This window comes from Balaenoptera musculus, chromosome 1, assembly GCF_009873245.2.
Source record: "Balaenoptera musculus isolate JJ_BM4_2016_0621 chromosome 1, mBalMus1.pri.v3, whole genome shotgun sequence".
In the NCBI taxonomy this organism is placed as follows: Eukaryota; Metazoa; Chordata; class Mammalia; order Artiodactyla; family Balaenopteridae; genus Balaenoptera; species Balaenoptera musculus.
This window is the reverse complement of record NC_045785.1, coordinates 138,439,649-138,467,612: the sequence shown is the minus strand read 5'-3', so window position 1 is coordinate 138,467,612 and position 27,964 is coordinate 138,439,649. Positions and strand designations below refer to the sequence as shown.

Genomic DNA, 27,964 nt, shown 5'->3' with positions numbered 1-27,964 from the left:
CCACAACTCCAAAATCAGGGCCAGATGCATCTGTGTTTATCATCATGCCAGTTACCCAGAGGACTGAGGACTGTCTGTCATCCTTTCACCAGATACTGAAGTGTCCTCCAGGCAGAGGAAATAAATAGTAGAACAACTCCTTTTGGTTCCCCTAATTGACTGCTTATTCATCCTTCCCTCTCCCATGCCACTTCTCAGGAGCTATTTGTACATGACTCTGCCCCAGTGGAGACAGCTCTCTCTGTTCCCCAAGCAAGACCGCTTGCCTATCTTCACTTTAGAGTAGGACTGACAAAGATGATAGGAAATATGAGAGCTGAGTGGGGCTGTGTGGAAGGTGGACACAGACATCAGGGGCCCCCTGTAAAGAAGGCATCCCATTCACCATGAGTCACACCAGAGCACTCAAAGGGTCCTGTCTTTAATGTGACCTTAGAACCAAAACTTACTCTTACTTTGCCCCAGTGCCTTTCTCTACGGTGAGTAATGAGAACTCAGCCAGACTTTGAAGCATAAGAATGACTTTACTATACAGTATGGGAACATCAAGCCAAGACTATTTACAAAATGCCAATTTTACCTATGCAGCATAGAGACTGAATCCACTTTGCTCCTTAACTCCACTGCCAGGCCACTCAGGTCCTACCTCTCAGGGCTTAGTGACTGGGAAAGAACAAAGAAAGGCACCTCCTAATTCTGAGTAAGGCAAAGGTCTTGATGACTGGGCTCTACAGCCTTTGTGTTCAGATTTAAAATAGCATGGTTATCGCCCTTGACAGTCTGAATGCCTCAATTCTCCCTCATTCTTAAGCCAAAGTGATTTCTGTAGCCAGCAGCCCGGAGTAGGACACTGGAATTTGGAATCAAGGTTCTGATCTACTCACTTACTAGCTGTAACTTTGAGGAAGTCACTTAAACTCCCTGAGCCTTGCTTTCTTTCCTCAGATGAAAAATCCATAACAGAGCCTGCAAAAGCTTAGTTCACAACATCATGTATTACAAGAATCAAATAGGATAACATGTGTGAAAGCACTCTGAGCTCTAAATGGCTCCATGCATATAAACAATTATTGGATCAAGTTCTTCATAAAAACTGATTATTAATTCTGCTCTGCTATTCCCTTGTAGAGCCCTAGAGTTCTGTACTCATTTTTCTCCCTCTCTTTTCCCAGTCATCATCTAGCATTCTGCTTGATTCATCCTTCCCACCATCTCCCTTCCCCTACTCGGGGAACACACACACACAAAACCTATAATTCTTTCACCCATTATTCTAATTCCTGTCAATCAATTTCTTATTCACTGCATATTTACATTTCCAAAATAACTGCATTTACATGTAATTTGCTCTTGCCTACACAAAAAGTGGGTACAGCTAGATACAGCATTTAAGGTGATGTGTCATGTAGGTTTCAATTCAGGAAACAGAAACAACTCTAGGTATTTCAAGCAGAAAGGACTAAAAACAAGGGACTATGTGCTTAGGAAATTCTTTGGGAGTACTAAAGAAACTGAAGTTAGGTGCCACCACATGACTCTAGCTTTCAAGGGCACACCGTGACAGCTGTAGTCCACAGGAAGCTGCCAAACTGCCTCTCAACACCCATCACTTCGGTGACTAGAATTTAGGGACTACAGGATGTGGGTTCTGGCTTCAAACACACATCAACAGTGTTGCTTAGCAGCAAGAGCAATAGTAAGATGGCTTTCTTATCACTTTTGCCTTCCAAATCTCACACAGGACATCCCCTGGTAGAATGTAATTAGTATCCAGAAGTCTGACTGCCAGAGAGTCTGAGAAATGTTGTTTCTAACTTTTCAGGCCCTAAAGTTCAGGAACATACATAGAGGGCTTTGAAGATGGATGTCTACTTCCAGCTGACAATAACCTGTTCCAGGGTGTGACTTTATTCCTTCCAGAATGGACAACACAACCGTGGTCTAAAAGAGAGCTTGAGAGGAGAGGGGAAGAACAGGCCCACAGATCTTATAGTTACAGGTCTTATAGTTACAGGCCTTACAGATACCTAGTAGGATTTATTTGGTGCAGTCCTTTTCTTAGATTTTAAGACATCCAACTCAGAATAGGAGTAAAAAATTATGCACAGAGTGGAGCCAGTCATAAGGAAAAATCATTCCACATTTATGAAACCAGTAGTTTTTGAGCCGTTGCTATGTGCCAGACTGTGACAGTCACTGGGGTATAACGGTGAACAAGATAGAAGCTGTTCCTGCTCTCATTGAAGTTTGGGGTGAGTTCGGTACTAGAAGTGCCAGGTTGACTACCCAGGTTCAAAGCCTGCCTCCCCCACTTATTAGCTGTGTGAACTTAAACAAGTTACTCGTGTCTCAGTTTCCTCAGCTGTAATGTATAATCAAAGAACCTATTATGCTTAACTGAGATTCAGTGAAAATTAAATGGGGTAATGAATGCAGAGTGCTAAGCACACTGCCTGGTACATGCTAGGGTCTGAATAAATGTTGGTGAAGAGTGTGAGCAAATCAGAAGGCAATCACCATGCCGGACACTGTGATAATGCTGTGATACAGAAAAAACCAGCACCTGTGAGGAGAGGCATTAACTCAGACCTACGGGGCTCACAGAAGGCTCAGGAAATAAAGTCGATTTAGGTTTGCATTTGCTGGCTAAGAGAGAGCATGCCACATTTGATGCCTAAAAGAAGTTCATTGTGGCTGGACTAAAGGGAATAGGGTGAAGAGAGGGGGCAGTTAGGAGCCAGATCATGAGGGGACTTGTTAGACTTTTAAGAGTTTGGATAGTATTCTGAGGACCGCGGGAAGCCATTGAAGGATTCAAAGCCAGAGAGTGATACGATTTGATTTATATTTTAGGGAAATATCCCTTTGGCTGGAATATGAAAAATGGCTTAGGGAAGGGAAAGATTACTGGCAGGAAATCCAGCCAGAATTCTTCGGTAATTAAAGAGAGAGAGAAAGGTGGCCTGAAGCTGAAAAGTAGCAGAAAGATACAGAAAAATGGAACAATTCTGGAGATATTTAGGAAGTAATTGGCTGGAAAGTAAGGTATGCGGTTTTTTTCCCCACTATCCCACCTCTTCCCTTTGTCACTTCTTTTTTTATATAAATTTATTTATTTACTTATTTACTTATTTTTTGGCTGCGTTGGGTCTTCGTTGCTGCGCGGGCTTTCTCCAGTTGCGGTGAGCAGGGACTACTCTCCGTTGCGGTGCGCGGGCTTCTCATTGCGGTGGCTTCTCTTGTTGCGGAGCACAGGCTCTAGGTGCGCAGGCTTCAGTAGTTGTGGCACGTGGGCTCAGTAGTTGTGGCTCGTGGGCTCTAGAGCGCAGACTCAGTAGTGGCGCACGGGCTTAGTTGCTCTGCGGCATGTGGGATCTTCCTGGACCAGGGCTTGAACCCATGTCCGCTGCATTGGCAGGCGGATTCTTAACCACTGTGCCACCACGGAAGTCCCCTATTCACTTCTTTATTCATTTAGATTGGGAAACAAAAATTCTTTAACAAACTTATTTTCTTAGGTAACAGATCAGTGCTGTAATAGTGGTCTCCAGATGCAGATACCCCATGCTAGTTATTTAACATAGTGGAGACATTAGTATTGCAAATTTAAGGCCACATGGATAAAAAAAGATGGAGTGGGGACTGTATTTGCATTTGGCTTTTGCTTTGGTGACCCTCACATTCTGCAGCATAGTTTAGTGATCACCATCCATTCTCTTGTTAGGATAGTCTTTTTTTTTTTTTTTTAAATGAGGTATAATTGGGAATTCCTTGGCGGTCCAGTGGTTAGGGCTGCACACTTTCACTGACGAGGGCCCAGGTTCAGTAAGATCAGGGAAGTAAGATCCCACAAGCCACAGAGCGTGACCCAAATAATAATAATAATAATAATAATAATAATAATGTGTAATTGACATATAACATTATATTAGGGAATTCCCTGGCGGTCCAGTGGTTAGGACTCCTCACTTCCACTGCAGGGGGCATGGGGTCGATCCCTGGTTGGGAAACTAAGATCCCACAAAAAAAACAAAACAAACAAACAAAAACCCCCAAAAAACATTATATTAGTTTCAGCTGTACAACGTAATGATTTGATTATATGTATGTATTGCAAAATGATCACAATAAGGCTAGTTAACATCTGTCCCCATACATAGTTACAAAAAATTTTTTTCTTATGATGAGAACTATTAGGATCTACTCTCTCAGCAACTTTCAAATGTGCAGTACAGTATTGTTAACTACAGTTACCATGCTATTCATTATATCCCAGGATAATCTTTTGATCTGAGCTACTTCTCTAGAGCCATTGTAGAGGTAATAAAAGGTATCATGTCACACCATCTTTATCATTCCTCCTCTAGTTCCCGGGCCTGTTTTTCATGGGGGAGTTTAATTTTGGGGTGTTCGGGGTATTAGAAGTGGAACCCCAAACTGCTTTCTACATCTTCTGTGTTTGGGAAATGATGGGATTGAAATTCTAGGTTATATCTGACTTAACCAAATTGCGAGGTATTGATGTAATGGAAAAAATATTTTGTATTTTACGTCCCCTAGCCTTCATTTAATGCTCCCTTGAGCCGAATGTGTTTTCCATTTGGGTGACTTAAAGGAGGGAGGCAGAGATATTCTCAGATGCCATTTCAAGGAATTATTTTACTTCTTAATCAATTATACTTCTTGCTAAGTCTGTTAGAACTGATTTTTCTGTCTCTTGGGAAAAGAGATCTTTGGTCTCAAGATGAAAGTAATGATTTGTACATGCCCCTCACCCTATTATCTGAAAGAAGTCATGATAAATAAATCAACAAATATCTGAGTTAGTTGAAGAAATTTGTTATTTTTAATGGTATACAATGCTTATTGGTTATAAAGACCCATGTACTTTTTTTCTTTCACTGTGGTGCCAGCAAAATTGGCATGTTTATAATTGATAATCAGGTTTTAAAATTTGGAAACATCTTTCATTTTTGAAATATGATTAGAATAATTAAAGAAATTATAAGTTTGAGTGAGACTTGGGAGATTTAGAGATGGAGGAAGAAGGATCTTAATCTTGGGTACATTTTTTTTTTTTTAATCTTGGGGACATTTTTCATCCCACAGATGTAAAAATATCTCCTTGTGAGGAAAACGGGAGAGTAATGCCAATCACTTTAGCTGTATCCCTGAAGATGTTTACCTTGAAGAGAAGGGGAGAAAACAAAGGAGAAAGAACTATACAAATGTAGAGAACTGAAGAGAATCCCAAGGAGTCATGGTTTCTCAGAATAATATTTTTTTCTCAGAATCATTTTTACCAGGAAACATGAAATAAATATTCAATACCTGACTTAATCCCAGGAACTAGGGAGCCACATTTGTGTGTGTGAGTTTGTGCACTTCCTATGAAGGATGATCTCTAATATTACTTTGGAAGCCAGCTTCGTAAACATGGAATAGTTTTACCCTGATTTGTGATGTAAATGGATGATTAATCTGGACTAGGTAATAGAGAGATAAATAAGTATACATACTCACACTGCTAGACTTTACATTATGCACATTTCAAATCACACCCAATAGACTCTTAAGCCTGCCCATCAGAACAGATATTTCTTGCAGGGAAGGTTCTGGGTTGGACTGTCTGCCTTGAGCCATTTGGAAACTGAACTGGCTGGAGCCAGTTGCAAGGTTTAGGTTGTGGGAGAATGACTCAGGTTTCTTTTCCAATTAACCAGTTGTTGGAAACTTGAAATATTGGACCAAATTATATTACCTAAGTTAAAATAAGCACCCCTGAGAATAGATCACGATATATATTAAGGTACATGTATTATGCAAGGGTTGACATTCCTATTTCTATATCTTATGGACCAGCCTTGGAATCTTCACTGAGAATAAATTTGTTGTTAGTATGTTTTTTGGTATTTGTTTTCATTGGTTGATATATATATACACTATTAGCGCATTCCCAAAGCCATTACCCTCTAAGATTGGAACTGCCAGAAACATCCTTGACAAACTCATCAATAGAAACACTGAACACTTAAAAACAGTAGGTATTTTGTATGGAATAACTGTGGAGTTTGACCTAAAGCTGAGGATATACTTTAAAAATAAAAACCAAAAAAACTCATTTACTCACACATGGTCTTATTTGATCCATATAGGACCCCTATAAAGCACACAGGGCATGTATTATGGTATAGTAGTCCCCACTTATCAATGGGAGATACGTTCCAAGACCCCCAGTGGATGCCTGAAACTGGGGATAGTACCAAATCCTATATATACTATGTTTTTCCCTATACGTAAAAACCTATGATAAAGTTTAGTTTATAAATTAGTCACAGTAAGAGATTAACAACAATAATAATAACATAGAACAACTACAACAATATACTGTAATAAAAGTTATGTGAATGTGGTCTGTCTCTCAAAAATTTCTTCTTGTACTCTATCAATCACCCTTCTTGTGATGACGTGAGATAATAAAACACCTACATGATGAGATGAAGTGAGATGAATGACATAGCATTAGGCCACTATTGACGTTCTGAGGATTTGTCAGAAGAAGGATCATCTGCTTTGGGTGATCCTGGATCATCCAGCCATGACAATGTCTATGGTTAGATGTCAGGAACAGATTATGTTGGTGGTTGGGGGTCCCAGGCAGGATGGAGGCAGAGGGCGTGAGATTTCATCATGCTAATCACAACAGTATGTAATTTAAAACTTATGAATTGTTTATCTCCAGAATTTTCCATTTAATATTTTCAGACAGAGGTTGACCACGCATAACTGAAACCTCAGAAAATGAAACCAAGGATAAGGGTGGACTACTGTATTTCCAGTCTTAGCAATAAATGACTTGCCCAAAGACAAACAATTAGCAAGTGACAGAACCAAGATTTGCTTTCAATGTTTTTATATTCCAGTTCCTGAGCCCTCTTTGGGGATACACAAATTAGAGATAAGCACAAAGAAAATTACAAGAGACAATTAGAATCACAACCAATTAATCTAATCTATAGAATTTAAACTGTTACTTAAGACATAACCTACAAGACTGAAACATATTTATTGCATTGTGCTACAAATTCACGTTTCATTGTTACTCTCTCAGCACTGGGCTGGTAAAAAAAGATTTTTGTACTTGATTCATTGGTAAATATTTATTGACCACTGTTCTGTGTGGGAATGTTGAATTGGACTTTTTTCTTTCTTTCTTTTTATTAAAATTAACTTGTAGAGTTGAGTGAGTGTCCAGTCATTCCAGCAAGTTACATTGAATTTTGTTGCCTACTTTTCCATTTTCCTGGGTAAAGGAGGGAAAACCTGAACACTTGGTATGGCAATTCTCAGTCTGTTCTTCAAACCTCTGCTACAAAGTTCCATTCTCTCATTTATAAAGTAGGTATCACTTATTGACCATCTATTATATGCTAGGTGTTCTACATTACTGGTAATCTTCACATCTCTGTGGTTTGGTGGGTATAGTTATCCCCATTTTTATGAATGCAGTTAGTCCAGGCATACCTCGGAGAGATTGCAGGTTTGGTTCCAGACTACCACAGTAAAGTGAATATTGTAATAAAGTGAGTCACATGAATTTTTTGGTTTCCTAGAGCCTATAACATTTCTGTTTACACTATACTGTGGTCAATTAAGTTTGAAATAACATTATGTCTAAAAAAAAACAATGTACATACCTTAATTAAAAAATACTTTTTTGCTAAAAAATGATAACCATCATCTGTGCCTTCAGTGAGTCGTAATCATTTGCCTGGTGGAGGGTCTTGCCTGGATGTTGATGGCTGCTGACTGATCAGGGTGGTGGATGCTGAAGGCTGGGGTAGCTGTGACAATATCTTAAAATAAGACAGCGATGGAGCTTGCCACATCAGTTGACCCTTCCTTTCACTCGAACACTTAGAGGCCATTCTAGGGTTATTAATTGGCCTAATTTCAATGTCACTGTGTCTCAGGAAATAAGGAGGCCCACGGAGAGGGAGAGAGATGGGGTAACTGCTGGTCAGTAGAGCAGTCAGAACACATTTATCAATTAAGCTTGCCATCTTATATGCTGTGGTTCATGGTGCTCCAAAACAATTACCGTAGTAACATCAAAGACAACTGATTGCAGATCACCATAACAAATATAATAACAATGAAAAAAGTTTGAAATACTGTGACACGGAGACCCAAAATGAGCAAATGATATTGGAAAAAAATGGTGTAGATATACTTGCTTGACTCAAGGTTGTCACAAACCTTCAATATGAAAAAACGCCATGTCTGTGAAGCTTAATAAAGCAAGGTATGCCTGTATAGCATAGCCGTGAAACAAGATGAAATAGTAGGCTTGGATCAACAGCAGGGCCAAACTAAACAGCAGGGCCTCAACCAAAACTACCAGGGTTTGATTTTGGCTCCATACTTACTAGGACCAGTTATTTCATTTCTCTGTTCTCCCTTATGCTCATCTCTAAAATGAGATAAAATTATTTGAACTCATAGAATTATGGTGAGTGTTAAATGAATTAACATCTGTAAATGGCTTATAATGCCTGGGCTTCTATTGATATTCAGTGAATGTTAGCTACTGTTGCTAATTTGGTGTGCCCCGGGGCTGAATCTGAGGGCCTCTTTTCTTCTCTATATGTATATATCTGTTACTCCTTAGGTGACCTCATTTAATCCTTTGGTTTTAAATATAAAACTATACTGATGACTCCAAAATTTATACTTCCTGCCAAAATGGTACTTTTCAAGTGTAAGTCAGCTCATGTAACTTCTCTATTCAGAACCCTCCAGTGACTTCCTATCTCTCCCAGTGAAAAAGCCAAAGCCCCTAACCAGGGCCTATGAGGCCCTATATGATCTGTCCTACTTTTCCACTTGCTTTCTTTTCTGCAGCCATACGGCTGTGCTTGTCGAAGACTCTCAAACACTCTTGCTCCTCAGGCTCTTTGCACTTGCTGTTCTGCCAGGTATGTTCTTCCCCAGATATTCAAATGACAGATTCCTTCACTTCTTTCAGGTCCCTGCTCAGATCCCATCCTATCAGAGAGGCCATCCCTGACCACCTTGAATAAAGGAGAATTTCCCTTTCCTTTTCTTCTCATCCAGCTTTATTTTTCATTATGGTATCTGTTACCATTATGTTTATTTTATTTTATTTTTTAATGGTCTGTTTTGCCCTCTAGAATGTGAGCTGTATTAAAGCAGGGACTTTGTTTTGTTCACAGCCTCTAAATCAAGTATCTGGCACGTGGCAGACACTCAATAAATATTTATTGCCCAGCTATTCAGTGTCAGAGTTTCCTACCCAAGTCGGGCTCCCCTCAACATCTCCTGCTCTTCTGCCCCACTAATCTGCATCCCCTGTGAGGGAAGATACATCAAATTACAAATATACATCAATTCTTAGGACTTATCTTTAAACTGGAAATTTTATGCGTATTAGGATCAATTTGCTTTTCAGCATAATTTAACAAATATTTACTGTACACCAACTACATGCTCTTAAATAAGAAACAATGACCAACCCACTAAAATAGGTAGAAATTTATCCAAGAATCTTGAAGCCCAAAAAAGGTAAATATTTGTACTTGTGGATCTCTAAGTTCAGAATTATTATGTGTACCTAAATCTAATACAATGCATATGTCAATTATATCTCAATTTTTTGAAAGGCTATTTAAAAAAAACTCAAATTATTAGGTTTATTTATTGTCTCAGAATAGAACATTGGTCATCCCTGAAACTTCCTTTCTCCATCTTTCTCACTCTCAGCCCACTCATTTACTTAAACCAAATTTCTAGACATTTTCCTAGATTTCTCTTCCCCTCATCCTTCACATCCAATCCATTTGCAGAGACTGTAAACTTTATCTACAAAACTTATCCTGAGACCATTTGCTTCTCATTAGCTTCAGCTCTATAAAACCTAGTCCAAGGACAACTGCACCTGCTTAGACTACCAGGAGGATTTCCTAAATGCTTTCCTTGCCTTCCCATTTTCCACCTAGCAGCCAGAGTGATCTTATAAAAATGTAAATTACTTATCACTTCTCTGCCTAAAAGCTTCAGTGGTTTCCTTTCGTTATTCCTCTCTAAGTTATTCCTCTTAGAAAAACATCCAAACCCTACCCTAGCCTACAAGCCCTACTTGATTTGGTCCTAATCACCAGTCCAGTCTTCTCTCTTAGCATTTTTCCCATTATTCATGCAGTCTGGTCACACTGGCCTTCTTTCATTTCTAGGAGCACAATGAGCCCTTCCCTGTCCCAGAATACTTGTACTAACAACTCCTTGTCATTTGGGTCTCAGTTTAAATTTCACCACCCCAGAGAGGCCTTCCCTAACTTCTTCATTTCAAGTGGTCCCCTCTTCTCCATTCACCCTTTGTTCTGTCAGAGAGTGCACTGCATTCACTTATTGTGCATTGCACAATTGCCATCTAATATTTCCTTCTATGTTTGTTTATTGTCTATCTCCTTCCAGTAGAATGTAAACTTGATGAAGACAGGGACTTTGCCTAATCAGCAGTGTTTATAACAGAGCCTAACACATAGTAGGCACTCAAGGAACACTTGTTGAATGGGTAGATCTTTGTCTCAATTTTGATAGCTTCTGTAAGATCACAATAATTTTCTAGCACAGCTTTAGTAACTCTGTCACATCCATGTTCTCATTGCTTCAACCCACAAAAGGAGCAGTATGCCAGGGGAGGGATTCAGCTTCCCCCTACCTCTTGGCAACGACTAGGTCAACCTCTGGACTCAGTTCAGTAGTTCAAAACCATGAGATAAGGGGGGAAAGACGGGCAGAAATGAATACTCCTGAAGTGACCAACTGTCATTTCCCCACTTAAAATTTGAGGAGAGAAAGAAAACAGTTCTTAAAATCGAACACTTTTGGAGTTGGAAATGTTCGAGAAAGTAGGTGTGGACAGAAAAATGTTAGATTGGGAGAGGAAAACTAATTCAGAAGGAGGTAAGAGAAAGAGCTCACACCATGCTGATGGTTGCCTGTCAGTGTTCAGGGTTCTGAGCTTGGGTACCACATCTCGACTTATAGATAAACACTAAGGAAGAGAGCGTGATGGGGTGGGGTGGGGTGTGGGTGAGAGAAAGGGAGGAGAGGGAGACCAGGGCGAGAGGCGTGAAGAAGCTAGAAGGAAAAGAGGACGGAGCTTAGCAATACAAAAGCAGCCTCGGATCTTGCCGGAGCTGCAAGCGTTAAGGGGAGGCGGGGAGTGACGCGGTTTGCGTCTGGAGCGGCTCCTTGGAGTCCCCAGCATCCACCGCCGGAGCCTCGCCTTCCTTTCTCCCTCTGCAGACGTATCGAGACACAAAAAGAGAGGCGACCCCTGGACCAGCGCGAGGGACCCACCCGCACCATGACCGAGACCACCAAGACCCACGTTATCTTGCTCGCCTGCGGCAGCTTCAATCCCATCACCAAAGGGCACATTCAGATGTTCGGTGAGTCCTCCCGCCCACCCCCGGAGACTGCTTCCGCCTCTTTCCTTTCCCCGGCACCTGTGTTTTCCAGGGCGTCAGACGGTAAGGCGAGTACCCATCTGGAGAGGTGTGCTGGCCGATCCAGCTGGTGGGAGGTCAGCCCCTCTATTCTGGGCTCCCGGGAGGGGACGCAGACTGTGCTTCCGAGGCGTCACTCGCTCGGGCCAGACCCTACTCGCTGGGGGCCAAGGGGTGGGGGAGGGGAGGGGCCGGAGGGGAGTGTTGGTTCGGGTTGGTGGGAGGTCGAGGTTTGAGAACTGGGGTGCGGTGGCGCGGTGGTTTGGCTACTTGGCCGGTGAGGATCGGGATGGGGGCAGAGGTTGGGGCGCGGAGAAGGGAGAAGGGGGTTAGAGATAACGTGCTGTTTGTTTAGGTTGGGCCGAAAGCTCGAAGGAGTTAATGATGTATATGCTTCAGAGACACAAACACACACAACACACCAGGAACAGGGCTGGGCTTCAAGGAGATTCGTTTATGGTTTGGCTGCTGGTTCGGGGCGGCCCGGGGCAAAGGTTTGAGGGTTATGGACAGTGGATTGCCCGCGCGAGGTGGATGGCTTGGTGAATGTGGAGGTGGGGAGCAGGGGGCGGGGGCCTGGGCTTGGCTGCCGGGACCCGCCGCCTAGGAAGGGGAGGGGGCGGGGCGGCTGCTGCGGGCTGCCCTTTGCGAGCCGGTGTTGAAGGATCGGGCCCAAGTTGGCTGAGGCTCTGCCCAGGTTGGCGATGGCTCCCACGAGGTTTGAGGCGTGCGAGTGTATGTACGACTGTGTGTGTGTGTGTGTGTGTGTGTGTGTGTGTTTGGGGGCTGGGCGGGGCGAGGGCGCATCATCGCGCGTGTTTTTCAAGGAGGCTTTGTGGCGAAGAGAGAGACGGAGTGAGCGGGGGCTCCTGGCTGCTGGCTGGGATTCAGACGTGGCAAGGGAAAGGTGATCGTTGCCTGCCGGAGATCTCGGGCCACCGGTGGGTAAACGGCGGGGCTTCGCTGCTGCTCCAGGAGGACCCAAAGGCGCGGGGGCTTGCGCGTTCAGACCCTGAGGGAGGGACGCGGAGGTCACTTTAGAAGCAGGAATTGAGAAGTTATAAGTCGGGATGCTTTTCTTCTGGCAATGAGAGAAACGAGAAGAGGAAAGCGAGTGGACTAGGGATGGATGAGTGAAGGGTGGGAGGCCTTGAGCCGGCCGGCCAGCGAGGCGCTATCCAGAGACAGCGGTGCTGAAACGCAGGGCGAGCCGGAGCCGGCTGCGGGCACACGTGTTTACCCGGAGCCTGAGGATTGCGTGGGCCCTCCTAGGGCTGTTTAGTGAAAGCCACATCATATCGGTAAAGACTGGGCGAGGTGGCTTAGAATAAAAATATTCCTCTCTTAAACCTAAAAGGTGAGTTGAACTGGGCACCCTTATTAAAAACCTCACGGAAAGAATATACTTTGAGCAGAGTGCAGATCAGATAGGCACATTTATAGGATCCAAGGAGGGTGACCGAGGTAGCCATCCCTCCCTCACCATACTTTCGCTTTTAAAAGCATTGTATCAGCAGCTGGTGCCAACTTACCTATTAAATAAAGACTTTTGTTCAAGCATCAAAGTAGACTAGAGCATCTCATCAGCCTTCTAAGGGAATATCAGTGCCCTGAAAACACTCTCCTTTCACTTTCTTTTGATTCTGGTGTCTTCACCCCTGTCCTTCTTTTCTTCTCTGTCTGTATTTCCTCTAGCCATTTTATGTGGCTGTACTTTATTCCTCTCAGTTGCCCAGACAGGGAGGAACTTTCCTCTGGAACTCCTTGGCTCTAGTAATCTTTAGAGGGCCAGCAGGTACTCCTCCTTTCTTCCTGGGACTAAGGATGTACTTAATTCCACTTGTTTTGGATTGCAAGAGGGGTAGATTTAGATCGAGAACCAGGGATTTTGTCTTGCAGCTAAAGAGAGTTTAGTAATAGTGATAAAGGCTTTTGTTAAGTTGATGCTGACCTGCCAGTTCTCCATGAGTTTAGAGGAGTGAGTGTATGGAAATAGGTATGGATTACAGCAGGGAGGTTTAGACATAGAATAGGTGAAAGGAGACTTTGACAGTAGTGACTTTTGCTTGTTATTGGAACTGAAGAAGAGGAGAGAATATCAACTTTTGAGTGTCCATGAGTTATGTGTAATCCAGAGAGCAACATGGAAAGAGGATACGGTATGCTCACTGTGGCTTTAAGGAGTTTATCACCTAGTGAAGGATTTAGCACATATACATTGAAAAGGAAACAGGAACAAGATCACAAAATACATATTAAACAATTTTTTTTTGTGGAATCTCTTATGGGAATCTTTGAGCTAGTAATAAGTTTTGTAATTTATTTTTGTAGAGCAGCTTTTGATTTACAAAGCATTTTCATCGTGTATGTCACTTATGCCTAATAAGAAGCTTACGAGAAAGCCATCATTATCTCCATTTCACAAATGAGAAACTGATGTTCAGAGGCTAAGTGGCTTTCTTAAGTGGCTTAAGTGACATGGAGTGTGGGTGGCAGAATTGAGACTGGAACCCCGCATTTCTGATTCCTCTTGAATAGGCCTTTGCACTGTACCAAAAGCAGAAAGAACTGCTCACTAATCTTCTGACTGAATGATTCCATGAACTCTATTTCCTTCAAACATATACTAACAGAGATTAGAATTAAATTGCCATCAACTAAATGAGATTCCTAAATATGCATTTCCTTAAGAGCTCTTTCCCATCTCTAAAGAAACCAGGCATCCATGAACTATTTTCTCCTTTCAAATGGCTTTAACATTTTTTTCCCCAACAATACAGAAATAGTTAATGCGATAAAATTATCAAACTTTTAAAAGATGCCTGCAATTTGTAATAGAAAAAAAGTATAAAGATGCAAACAGGACTTTGAAATTAGACACCTTTAATAGAGCTTCTCTATTTTGAAATACAATTGCTTACCAAAGAAAAAAGAGACTATAAACAAAACAAAACAAAAAAGTGTCATTCAGAACTAAAAACTCAGTCTTCATCTCTGTAATGAGTACTTGTACAGTTCTCATTATTTGTAAAATATTTTAGAATGAGCTTGCCTTTTTATTCTGAAAGGGGAATTGATATTATTCCTACTTGTGGCTATGGGAACATATAAGAAAAAATTAATATTAAAAAAATTATTTATTTATTTATTTATTTATTTATTTTTGGCTGTGTCGGGTCTTAGTTGCAACCCGTGGGCTCTTTGTTTTGGCGTGTGGGCTTCTCTCTAGTTGTGACGTGCGGGCTCCAGAGCCCATGGGCTCTGTAGTTTGTGGCCCGGCCCACAGGCTTAGTTGCCCCGCGGCATGTGGGATCTTAGTTCCCCACCAGGGATCAAACCCGCATCTCCTGCATTGGAGGGCAGATTCTTTACCACTGGATCACCAGGGAAGTCCCGAAAAAATTAATATTTGTGATAGAGGTATTTGACACATATATACTTAACTGTGACTAAAATGTTTTCAGGATTTCCCTGGTGGCGCAGTGGTTAAGAATCTGCCTGCCAATGCAGGGGACATGGGTTTGATCCCTGGTCCGGGAAGATCCCACATGCCAAGGAGCAACTAAGCCCCTGCACCACAACTACTGGGCCTGCACTCTAGGGCCCATGTGCTGCAACTCTTGAGCCCATGTGCTGCAACTACTGAAACCCACACGCCTAGAGCCCGTGCTCTGCAACAAGAGAAGCCACCACAGTGAGAAGCCCACGCACAGCAACAAAGACCCAACACAGCCAAAAAATAAATAAAATTTTAAAATAAAATAATAAAATGTTTTCAGGGATGAGTAAAAGTTTTTGGCAAAGCAGACCCATAAACCAGCCGTGTTTTATTTCATGTCTGCCTTATTACATACAAAGATAACATGAGGCTAGAAGCTTTTTTATTTTTACATGTAAGTTCGTAGCTATTAAGCATGTAGAGATTATATTTCAGTACAACTTTCTTTGCATTTATATTGCCAATATTTATCAATAAATATACCACTGGTAGATCTGATAGTAAGTTTAAACAGGAAAGTAAGAAAGGTCTGATCAGATTAACTTCTCCATAAAAAATAAAGGAGTTGAGGGACTTGATCACGGCAGAAATGTGTCCTGTTTTTTGATGATTCCAAAGTAACTGGATTTTCCAGTTTTTCTACTTCGAAATATTTTTGGTTTGAACAATTGGGTTTTTTTGAAAAACTATTTGGTTTTTTGAAAAGAGACATAATCTAATTCTGTTTCTCTTAAAATGTACTGAAGATGGCTTTCTACTTGTGAAATTGGAATTGCAGCTCCTATTGCTACAACTAGAAATCATAAGAAAAATGAATTTGAGTTTCTACCAATATGTAGAGAACAGTCTAAAACTGAGAAACTGTTTAGTATGCTTGAAATGCATATTTTAAAAAGCTCATTAAGCAGTGTGGTACTTATACTTTTGCACCACTATCTCATTTGATTCTACCCTGTAACCTAAACTGGGTGATATTATCATCACCCTTTTACAAACAACAAAGCAGAGGTACAAGTAAAAGTCATTTGGTACAGTCATAAGCAAAAGTCAGAATAGAACTAGTTTCCTGATATCCAGGCTGTCTCTCATCAAAGATTTTTTTTTACTCCTTTAATTGCAACAGCATTTATGAAAGAAAGAGCCACTGAACTTAGTTATCAACAAAGGGTAGTGAGAACTTTATAAATTGTTTTCCTTTGCGACACAGGCCACCAACAAAATATATTCAATGAAGATACCTGTTCCCAATATCTTATGCTTATAACAAGGAAAAGCTATTTCTTTTCTTAGTACTCATATATTTTCCATTTAACTGTGCCGCTAGAACATTTCTTCCACCACTCCCCCCACCCCTCCTCCTCCACTCTTCTGTTACCACAACTAGCTCCTACTCATCTCTCAGATTTTAGCTTCAACAGTACTTCCTCAGGGAACCTCCAATGACTCCTCAATTAAGTATGGTTACCCTTACTGACATTTGACATTTGATCCCACAGCACCTTATACTTTCCATGCCATAACTCTAATCTCATTCTGTGTTTCATGACTATTTGCCATGCTAGACAATAAGATTTATTAAGACAGAAACCATGCCTGGTTTAATCATTGATTTACTTCCTAGTACCTAGCATGGAGTAAGCTCTCCATAATAGTATAACATAATAATAATTGCAAATAAAGAGTCTTTGCTTCATAATAGTTGCTGAATAAATTAAAAATAAATGAATGTCATTCCAGGTGGAGGAATCAACCATGCATAAAGGGCTGGGGTGATGAGACAGAGAGCCATGACATATTAGAACAAAAGAAAGTTCAGAAAAAAAAAAAAAAAAAAAAAGAAAGTTCAGGATGACTCAAGGAGGAGGGGACTGAGAAATAAGACTGGGAAGTTAGATGGAAATCTGATCAATTATGAAGGCTTGTAAGTCATATTAAAGAATTTAGATTTTATCCCAATGGCAGTGACAAAATATTGCATTTTTTTAAGTAAAAGGATGTCATAATCATATTGTTAAGATTATGAGTTAATTGAATTTTGAACGTAAACTGGTGAAGGGCAAGGATGGAGATGTAGTGAACAGATGGGCACCTATTTCAGCAATACAGAGTTCAAGTCAGAGAAGACTGTCACCTTGCTCAGGTTGGTGGCATTTGGGATAGAGAGTGAGTGTATTTGAAAATATTTAGGAGGTAAAAGAGATCCTTATTTGGTGATTTGATGGGTGGGTGATGGCAAAGTAGTCCAGGGTAACTGGCAGGTTTCCATCCAAAGTGGATGAATAGAGAACATTGGAAGAGAAGCAGATTTGGGTTTGGTGGGGAAAGTGAAGCTTCATACTTCTTACTCTAAGATTTTGGAAATAATGTATTCTAACCAAGTACTAATGCAAAAGAAGGAAATACCTAAATTCAAAGTCTCTTTGTAACCTGGGACGTCTGAAACTTCTAATGAAAGCTCCTAGTAGGTTTTATTTGGATTACTCAAAATTCTTCATGCAAGAAATATATTGAAATTCATTAACATTATGGAAATAAAAAGATAAAGAATTTGCCAGCTTTTTTATAAACTATGAGATGGGAGAAAATCAAGGTCCTAAAGTTGACTCTTTTATAATGTTGAGGATGTGAGATTGGAAACTGTTGATGCAGTTCAAAAGACCATTCCAGAACTTGCCCATCACTATGACGATGGCTGTAATAATATATTTAAGTGACCGCTTGGGAATTCTAATTCACTGATAAGTTGAATGTCCTCTAATGGAAACTTATGGATCACTCATGGTGGTTTCACTGGCGAGAGCTGTGTCTGCTCATGATGTGAGAATAATGGCTGAAAAAGAAAATTTAGATATTTTTGTCCACATGAACAGGTAGTTTGATTTACTTTCTCCTGCTGAATTGATTGACAGAGCCCCACGTAGACACAATTATGCTAATTATGATAGGCAAGTCTCCCATCTAGAATGCATCCCAAACCAAGGAACAGGATATAACCAAGAAGGCTGACGTACTATGAATTTTGAAATGAAGAAATATTAATTTTCAGATTCTCTTCTCTTTTTGTTTTCCTTGATCTTATTCTACATATCCAACCCTTTATGCTTAGAACCATCAGAATTAAGAGGTTCATATGACTTTTAAGAAATAGTTCAGATTCCTGCTCAGTAGGAACCTCCTTTAAAATGTTATAAGTCTCAAGAGAAACACTTCTACACAAATTTCCAGTTTTAGACCAAGTCAAATGAACAGCCTAAAATGCAGAGGCAAACTAAACTAAAAACATAACCGGCAAACCCTCAGGTCTGGATCTCTCTCTGTTTCAGGGAGATCCTCAGACAAGAGAGGAAAATGCAAAACTAGACGGATAATCTATATTTTCTGTTATTTTTCTATTAATAGGTAATAATTGTGAAAGTAGTCTATGCATGACTGGGAAAGAGAATGAAAACCCTGTTTTGAAAGTGTTTCTTTAAAAAGATTCAAATCTAAATTTTACAATATCATTGTCCTCTCAGCCACCAATACAGTGTTGTGTATGTAGTGGGTGCTTAATCAATATTTAATGATACTATGAAATACACACTTTCTAGTAGAGTTCTCGTTCATTTTTAAAGAGTTTTCAAATCATCCTGAATTGCTCAAGAAAGATCCTAAGGGCACAAAGGAATGCATTAAATATTTTTTAAACACCAGTTTAAAAAAAAAACACTCAACACACAAAATTTTGGTTAAACAAAGGCATTTAAAATAATTCTTAAGGATCTGATCTAACAAACTAAGAACTGGGATATAGGAATGCATTTTATAGAGAATTACACAACTTTATTTATGGATGTGTTCCATATCTCAATATATGTAAATGCAGCATCAGTTTCAAAAGAATAAAGTTTTCCATCGCCAGAGGTTTTCCAATCATAAGCATTCAAATGCATGGAACACATTTTTTTTTTTTTTTTAAATACAGTTTGGCAGATAGCCTCAGAAGTATTTTAGCCTAAAAAAGATGTTTGGTGGCTTACATGGTGTGACTAAGGCCATCCTCCCGGCTTTGGCTCCCTCCTCCTTCTGTACAATATCTCTATGATCTATGAACTCTGCAGCAAAGGCAAATATTATAAACATTACCAGCATCATCACCTTCCCCATGATCATTTTAATAATGGAGTTAACCTTATTTGAACTTCTTTAAAATCTGCTGCCATTAAACTGTCTTCCACTAAATCTATGGCATAATTCTCTTTAGTTCTGAACAAGTGAGCCAACAAGGAAAATTCTTGGAATTTGGGGGATAAGGGAGTACGAGGAGGAGGTAGAAAATGAGCAAGGCTCAGAGGCTAACCCCAGGAAGCGGTAACAGCTAAATAGCACTCTTTCTCTGCTCTCTCTCCTGCATCATGTTGCCTCCGCGTGGGTCACTATGCTGCTACATATTGACCTCACTTAATACTTTCCAGACAGTAGGCGGGTGAGTGAAGTATAAGGCTAAATGCTTATAGTTTTTCTCTTGTTCCAGTTGCTTAGGTCGAAAACCTTGGACTAATGCTTGATCCTTCTCTCTTTGCACATCCCATCTATGGCAGCAAATGTTTTTGGATCTATCTTCAAAATAAAACTCAGACCAATCACTTTTTCCCATCTACAGCCCTGATGTAAGCCACTGTTACATTTCATTTACATCATTGCAATAGCCTCTTAACTGATCTCTCTGCTTCTACCCTTGGCCCAATACTAAATTCTCAACAACATAGCTGAGTGATCCTTTTAAAATGTAAGTCAGATGTACGTCAGATCATGTTGCTCCTTTGCTCAAAATCCTCCAATGGTTCCCTATTTCATTCAGGGTCAAAGTCATTTTAATGACCTACAAGGCCTCCATGATCTGCCACCTTTCCCCCTCCTCCCCCTACCTCATCGCACCTCTTTCCAACCTCATTCTTAGCCAACTTCACTGACCTCCTTGTCTTGGCCTTAGAGTCTGCACTGAATGTTCTCGCTGCCTGGAATGCCCTTCCCCCATATATCTCCATGTCTAATTGACTCTCTAAGTCTTTGTCCAAATGCAACCTTCTCACTGTCTACTTGGCAGGTCCTACTCCCCTGATCACATAGTTTAAAATCACAGCTCACACACTGCCAGTCCCCCTTGTCATGCTCTACTTATATCTTTTCCCCTTACCTCTTATCCCCTTTTAACAAAGCATGTTATTTATCTGTTACATTTATTGTTTAATGTCTGTCTCCCCAACTAGAATGTGAGCTCTTCAATGGCAGAGATCTTTGTTTACTCTGCTCACTGATGTTTCTCATGCTCCTAGAAGAGTTCCTGGCACAGAGTAAGTGCTCAATAAATGTCTGTTGAATGAGTGAATGAATGAAATGTTAGAATTACCTACCACCCTGACCTTAAGTCTAGATTCTTTCTGTGGCAGGAAGGGTAGAGTCCTAAGAGGACTCAGTGGGTGTTAATTCATTCAGCAAATGTTTATTGAGTTACGAATGTGCCTCTGGCACCATGCTAAGCCTCAGGGATATGAAAATTAAAGGCATTCCTTCTTATGCCTCAGGGAGATCATCTTCTGTAGAGGAGATAAACTACACATAGTAGTTCAGGTCATAGTGCTATAAAAAGAGGGGAGGATGACGTAAAGTGAGAACATAGAAGAAAAAGTGATCACTCTAGACATGGTGGGAGGATCATCAGGGCAGGTATTAGTGAGAGTGAGCTTGAAGGTAGGAGCTGCCCAGTGGACAGGACGGAGAATGGCATTCTGCGCTGAGAGCTGGGTATGTGTAAACGCCCCAAACATCATGGCACATTAAGGGATCTCCAGGGAGCTTGTTAGATGACTGGAGTGCGGGCGGGGACAGGAAAGGGCAGGAGATGAGACAGCCAGAAAACAGGTTTTGGCAGGGGTGGAGGGTAGGCACCAAAGAGTTTAGACTTTACTCAGCCCTTTTAGTGATGGGCAGAGGAGTGCATTCCAGATGTGGGACCTACATCCCAAATGTCAGGGTTCTCTTTATTAGGGCTCTGACACCATGATTTTATCTAAATATTTTGAAGTTATTATTTCTGTATCACTCTTCTAAATATGGAGGGCTTTTTTCCCCTATGATTTAAAAATTTATTTATTTATTTATTTATTTATTACTTTCTGAAATGGAACCATTTGTCCATTCTACTGAAGGAATAAATTAGTGGGAAATTATACTGCTGTACAACCCACCTAAGCAAATAAACAACCAACCAGCCACCTCTCTCATAGGAAGTTGTTCTCACCTAGGTTCTAAATGTAGCCCTTCTGTACTTCAGTGGGATTGTTACAGGAAGGGGGACCCCTTTGAGGGCCCGAGGGTGGGCTCTTGTCTAACACTCAGAAAGACGCATGTGTGTGTCTGTCTGTGTGTCTGCTGACAAAGCAAGAGACTCTATTGGGAAGGGGTGCCTGGGTGGAGAGCAACAGGGTAAGGGAACCCAGGAGAACTGCTCTGCCACATGGCTCGCAGTCTCAGGTTTTATGGTAATGGGGTTAGTTTCTGGGTTGTCTCTGGCCAATCGTTCTGACTTAGGGTCCTTCCTGGTGGCGTGTGCATTGCTCAGCCAAGATGGATTCCGGCAAGAAGGATCCTGGGAGGTTGGTAGGACATATGGACTGGCGTCTCCTCTCTTCTTTTAACCTTTCCCCAGTTCTTCCGGTTGGTGGCAGCTTGTTAGTTCCGCCGCATTCTTTAACAGGACCTCCTGTTGTAAGATAACTCATGCATGTGGTTACTATGATGCCAGGCCAGGGCGGGCGGTTTTGGTCAGTAGTTCCCCTAACAGTATGGCACCTCACTGTTGTTAGAGTATTTTCAGATTTGGTGACTCAGTTCACCCTAGTGTGATCTTCCTTGATTTTTAAGCATTTGTATCATGCGCCTGTTCTCTTTTCCCTAGGCTTAATTGTCTGAAGAGTGAGGACCATTGGAGATCCTTTTCTTTGACACTTGTTTTCTGCTCTAATCTTTTCAGGAGGTCTTGAACAAGTATACTGTATATCTGATCTTGCTATAAAGCTATGGGTGTCCGTGACTTTGAAATTTATTATATCATTTTAAAGCCTCAAATAAGTGACATTCCAGTGGGGGGTTGGGTTTCCCAGTGCTTTATTCTTCAACATTTCTTCAACCCTTCATCTTGGTACCCAGAGAGAGGTGGAATCCTCATTCCATGGAGCACTGAGATTAAACTACATCAATAACTGTTCATATCTCTTTTGAGATATTTATGTGCTGATAAATATTTAGCAGTGTGTGGTTCATCACAAAAACTACAAGATCTTCAAAATAAGGCAAAATTTTTTTTAACTTAGAGACTGTCACCCATTATAAATTAAAATTAAGAGAGACAATATAGTATTGTACATATAAATTTAAGCCATAATTGCCTCATTTACCATGAACCAATCTTGCTAAGCACAGTTTAAAAATTATTTACTTGTTATGCCCCAGGGAATCAAACTTTATAGATAATACATGATTTTCCCACCCTGTGAAACATGTTGATAAAGAGTGGGTAAATGTCTCAGTTTTTCCTATTGCTTCATTATTTCTCTCATTAGTTCCATTATATATGGAATTTAAGAAACTGAATTGCTATTGATTTGAGACTATACTTAGTCTCCCTTAACCTTTGTTTTGTCATCTGTAAATAGGGTGATTGATATAACCCAGGGGTCAGCAAACTACAGCCTGCCAGCCAAATGTGGCATGCAAGCTAAGAATGGCTTTTACATTTTTAAATGGTGGAAAAAACATAAAAGAAGAAAAATATTTTGTAACACATGAAAATTTTCTGAAATTAAAATATGAGTATTCATAAATAAAGTTTTATTGGCACACAGCTACACTCCTTCACGTGAAAACTGTCCATGGCTATTTTCAAATTACAACAGTAGAGCAGAGTAGTTGTGACAGAAACTGTTTGGATTGCAAAGCCTAAAATATTTACTACTCTCTGGCGGTTTACAGAAAAAGTTTGCCTATCCCTGATATTACCTACCTCTAGGGGTTGGAATGGGCAGTGAATTTAAAGGGTTCTAAAAATATAAAGTGCAGTTGAAGTCCATTACCCAGAGGAACTCTTTAATGAACAATTTTCAGTCTAAACTAAATCTCTAAAAAGACTCATTTAAGCAGCAAATGTAGTTTCAATTTCATAATTGTAATTTTTCTGGCTGACTGAGTAAATGACTGTGTTCACAACGGGGATGATTTTCTGGTGTTTGGTTTACGTTGGACATTGATTAGCCCCGCTGGCTAATGTTGGACGTTTATCTGCTGCTGAACATTTGATGTACTCTCCCTGAACATCCTTTACCTCAGGGGTCCCCAACCCCCGGGCTGCGGACCGGTCTGTATCCGCAGCCTGTTATGAACCAGGCCGCACAGCAGGAGGTGAGCAACCGGCGAGTGAAGCCTCATCTGCCGCTCTCGGAATCGCTCCCCACCGCTCCCCATCGCTCGCATTACCGCCTGAACCATCCCCCGCCTCCCACCGTCCGCGGGAAAATTGTCTTCCACGAAACCGGTCCCTGGTGCCAAAAAGGTTGGGGACCGCTGCTTTACCTGATTCACGGCTGCCTCCTTCTTTCAATCTAATATTTTGTATACTTTATATTTGAGGATTTTAAAAAATCAGCACATCAGTTGCATCAGGCTTTTACAGGCTGCTCTTGCAGTCACATCTCGGTTTTCTGCAGGATCTCACCTGCCTCTGAACTCTGATAGCACTCGGTTTGTACCTCTGGTACAGCCCTTAGCACATTGTGCCCTGGGTTGTAGCTATTTCAGTCCATGTTTCATATTCTCTGTCAGATTTAGGCCCTTGCCCACGTCATAGGGCTCTTTGTATCTCCTAAAATGCCTAGCACAGTGCTCTAGGCACGTGGAAGTTACTATAAATATTTAGCAAATGAATGAATGATTGAACTGTTAGGAATATTCAGAATCTCAAACTTTAGGCAAAAGAGGTGATTAGAAATCAGGCAAGAATTTGGAAACCAAGAAACACAGGGAAACTGAAATTCAAGTATGACAGAGTCAGAAAACAGGACAAATAGCAAACATTTAGGGGCTTCAAAACTGAGATGGATTGTTGCCTCAAGATAGGAAGGCTCATGTGTTATAAGAGGGGAACCCTATCCCAGGGTACAGCCTTTCCAGGCATCCACAGGGCAAGCGGCAAGTCGTGTTTGAGGGCTATTAAGTTTGTAGCTTGGCAGGAGTAGAAAATGTGGGTCAAGGATGAAGGTGAATCCTGAAACTATCCACTGGGGGCTTCAGTCAGATGTCTGGTACATCCAGCAGTGGTTTCTCAGTGAGGCAAAAGTAGGTTTGGGGATGACAAAGGAGTTAAGTTTTACTTTTACTTATTCATGGTTTGAAAAAGGTTTTATGTACATGGCACCTGGCACAGGGAAGCTTTGTATGTTATTTACTCTACTTCATACAGACAAAATAGACAAAAAACCTTGGTTTGTCAATTGTAAGTTTTCATTTCAGAAATCACAGAATCTCCATTTGGAGGAGATTTAAAAAATCATGCAGATCCTCATCCAGTCCTGAAATCTCCTTTAAAACATCTTTGCAAGTGTTTGTCCAAACTCTGGCTTGAGATCGTCTAGAGCCAGGGAATGCACTATTTTCCAAAGCAGCCAAATAGCACTTGGCACAGTTTTACTTTTTTCAAGATTATTTCTTTTATTGGGCTGACATTGACCTTCCTGAGACTTCCACGTGTTGGCCCTAGTTCTTTTCCTTGAGATCCATGGAACAGGTCTAATTTGTCTTCCTCTGCTTGTGAGACGTTCGTATAGCTGAAGACAGCTACTCAGCCCTCCTCACCAGTCTTCTCCGTAGGCTAACAAGTTCCTTCAGCTGGACATCTATTACTGTTTCTAAGTCTTCATAACATCCTGGCTCATCTTCTTCAAACATATCTTCATTGTGTACATCCCTCTTTAAATGTTATGTCCAGTTTGTGATGCAGCATTCTGATGTGGCATGATGTGTGCTTTCTTACCTATTATTGAACGTAGCTTATTGGATGTTCCCCTTATTTGTGGCACTGTGTCTCTCTAATTGAATCAGGTAAGGCAACCTATGGCTAGCTGCGTGCTGAAATGTCCTGACATTCTGAATAATCAATCAATTTGATGGACTAAGCTACTAAACTTAGTCCAATTTATTTAAAAATCTGGCTGGTAAAACAAAACTGATTAGTATACTGCCAAGATGGGTATCTTCTGGAACTTTGCAGGTCAATGCACATGCTTGGTTGTATGACATGTAACATGCTGCTTTCAGAATATGAAAGAAATTTTTCAGGTTCAGGGACAGGGCTGACGCTAGAAGTCTCTAAATTGTTGAATTATCAAGTTTCTTAATATTTTATTTCAGGGGCTATTTTTTTTTTTTTTTTAATGGGGTCTGTTGAGAGCTCCAAATCAACTCTTGTCCATGTTTAAAAGTCCTGGTTTTGGGACTGAACTCTGAACTTTCTTCCTATCTTGTCTAGCTCCTCCCTTCACGATTGTGCTATTGGCACTGCCCTATTCCCAGGGATCCCTTGAAAAATGCTCTTATTCCCTGCAATGATGACTTTGTCCCAACAGAGGTGGTCAGTGTCACATTTAAACTGGGCAGATGGAATCTTTAAGAAAACAAATAACAAAAAAGTAATTTTCCTTATGGAAATTTCCAAATATGCAAAAGTAAACAGAATTGTATAATGAACCCCAATGTACTTGTCACCCAACTTCAGTAATTATCAATTCATTGCCAGTCTTTATTCATTGGTACTCCTACCCCTACCTGCCCTATATTCTTTTGAAGCAAATCCCAGACATCCTATTGTTTCAAGGCGAGATCCTTTCAGCTAGTATATATTTGCTTCTCTGTCTATTTGCTTCTCTGACCTCCATTTACAGACTGGATCTTTCTCCTTTCCATTTCATGTTCGTTTGCTCGACAGTTTGAGTTGCAGACAGGGCTGGTATGGGGACAATGTCTAATTTCCATCTTTGAGTAGATATAATAATACCTTCACCCCAGTCAACAGTGGGTGACACAAGCATCAGCGTTGCCTTTACTGCAAGGGATTTATGGTCTTTCCCATCTTTCTCACGTCGTATGGGGCTTCCAAGGCTCCCCTCCAGAGTGGAACTCCCACTGGACACAATGGGCCATTCTTCCATGACATGCAACATTCGGCTCTTTATTCCTTGTCATTCAAAGCCATGAATGTCTGTGTTAGATGTTCCTTCCTACATCAGTGGTTCCCAACCTGGGGACTCTGAACAACCAGGGTTTCTCATAAATCAGAATAAGGGTCAGGGAACAGTTTCCAGTATCTCTAAGCATATGCAATCACCCTCAATATGGCACAGGCTATGTGTCAAGTTTCTGGGCTTTTGCTTGTATTATTATTAGTTTGGTGAGATAATCTCATATTGATCAGGAGTCCTGCTTGGTAGCTATAGATGTCTTTGATGAGCCAAAAAAAAAAAAAAAAAGGAATTTTTTTTTCTTCCATTTTCTTCCTTTTTTCTTCCATTTTCTTCCATTTTTCTTCCATAAGAAGAGGAAAGTAATTAAACAAATTCTGTCTGGGGACAAGGTTGCCTCCTGCCATAGCGTTTGAATTCTGGCCTTCTATTTGGCCTGCCTTTAACCTCTGTAGAAAATTAGAATAAAATTCTTTTTATTGGTCCCTTAATCCTTCTTTGTGTTGTTTTAAATCAGCTTTTCAAAGTGTATTGTCATGCAGTTGTGTTATCATTTGCATTTAAATGTAGTGAATAAAGATCTCCCTGCTGAAGGCCTTGGGGGATGTCTAAACCCAATATCCCAGTTTGCCCAGTAAATCTTATGGCTCTGAATATTGTACTAGAGGCTTGAATAACTTCTCCATATGGAATTTGCTCTTCCCAGCTTCATTTGTTTCATAAAGATTGGTTTTTCGTGGTTTCATTTGTGGTTGTATTGAGCTCTAACAGTGGATGGAGAAGGAATGAAGGGGACCAGGTAAAGCCAGTCTCCTGAGTGGGGCCACCCATCACGGCCATTTAATGTAGTTTTTCTGGTCTGGCTCCTCTTCACTTGCTCCCATTCCCCACTCAATACAACCCTCAGTAATTTACACATACACATTTCTTTTAGATGCAAATTTGGTTAATTTCAGTCTATTGTGATAATAAGTTTTGTCTGTTTGTTTAAAGAAATGCAGAAACATCGTGTTTGAAAAGGCTGGGAAAGGGAAGAGGAATAAGAAATGACACTGTTTATGAGGAATCTCATTTTATTGTATGACTATAGCTGTGGGGAAAAGTTTGAACTTTAGAAATTAAAGAGATGGGGAAGAGAAAAAAGAAAAATCCAGCTTGACAATTAGGTGATCTCTCAGCTTTCTTTTCCTTTCCCTTTCCATAGACTTGAACTATCTCCAGAGGGCATTTGCCCAAAGGCCTCTGTGGGAAATGGAACCACTGATAGACACTCTGGCCTGTGTTGTGACCAACTCCATTCATCTCCAATACATAATCATTATAAACTAACACATGAGCTAACATTTATCGAGCACTTACTTTGTGCCAGGCACTGTTTTAAGAGCGCTCCTTGCCTTACCTCATTTAATCCCTACAGCAATCATATTATCATTCCCATTCAGCTAATGATCAGAGAGGTTGGGTAGCTTGTGTCAAGCCACACAGCAAGTGCATGGTGGGCAGAAATGTAGACCCACATGCTCTGACTCTGGAGATCACTGTTTTAACTACTGCAAAACAGTGCCTTGCTCGTTTATGTGAAAAGGGACCCTCAGCTCTACATTTGGGCCTGTAACAATGCAGAAACGGAGGCTAGGCCTCCTCTAGCACTTGCATCTACAATG

General features: G+C 40.8%; 1 protein-coding gene across 1 annotated transcript in view; it reads left to right on the top strand.

Annotated features, from left to right (window-relative positions):
- The window catches only part of NMNAT2 (nicotinamide nucleotide adenylyltransferase 2), a 207,897-nt gene that overhangs the window by 33,549 nt on the left and 146,384 nt on the right, over positions 1-27,964 (top strand). The window contains exon 4 of the mRNA XM_036850828.1: positions 11,332-11,477. Within this exon, the coding sequence (XP_036706723.1) occupies positions 11,393-11,477 (85 nt within the window). The 5' untranslated portion in view covers positions 11,332-11,392. The remainder of the gene's footprint in view (positions 1-11,331; positions 11,478-27,964) is intronic.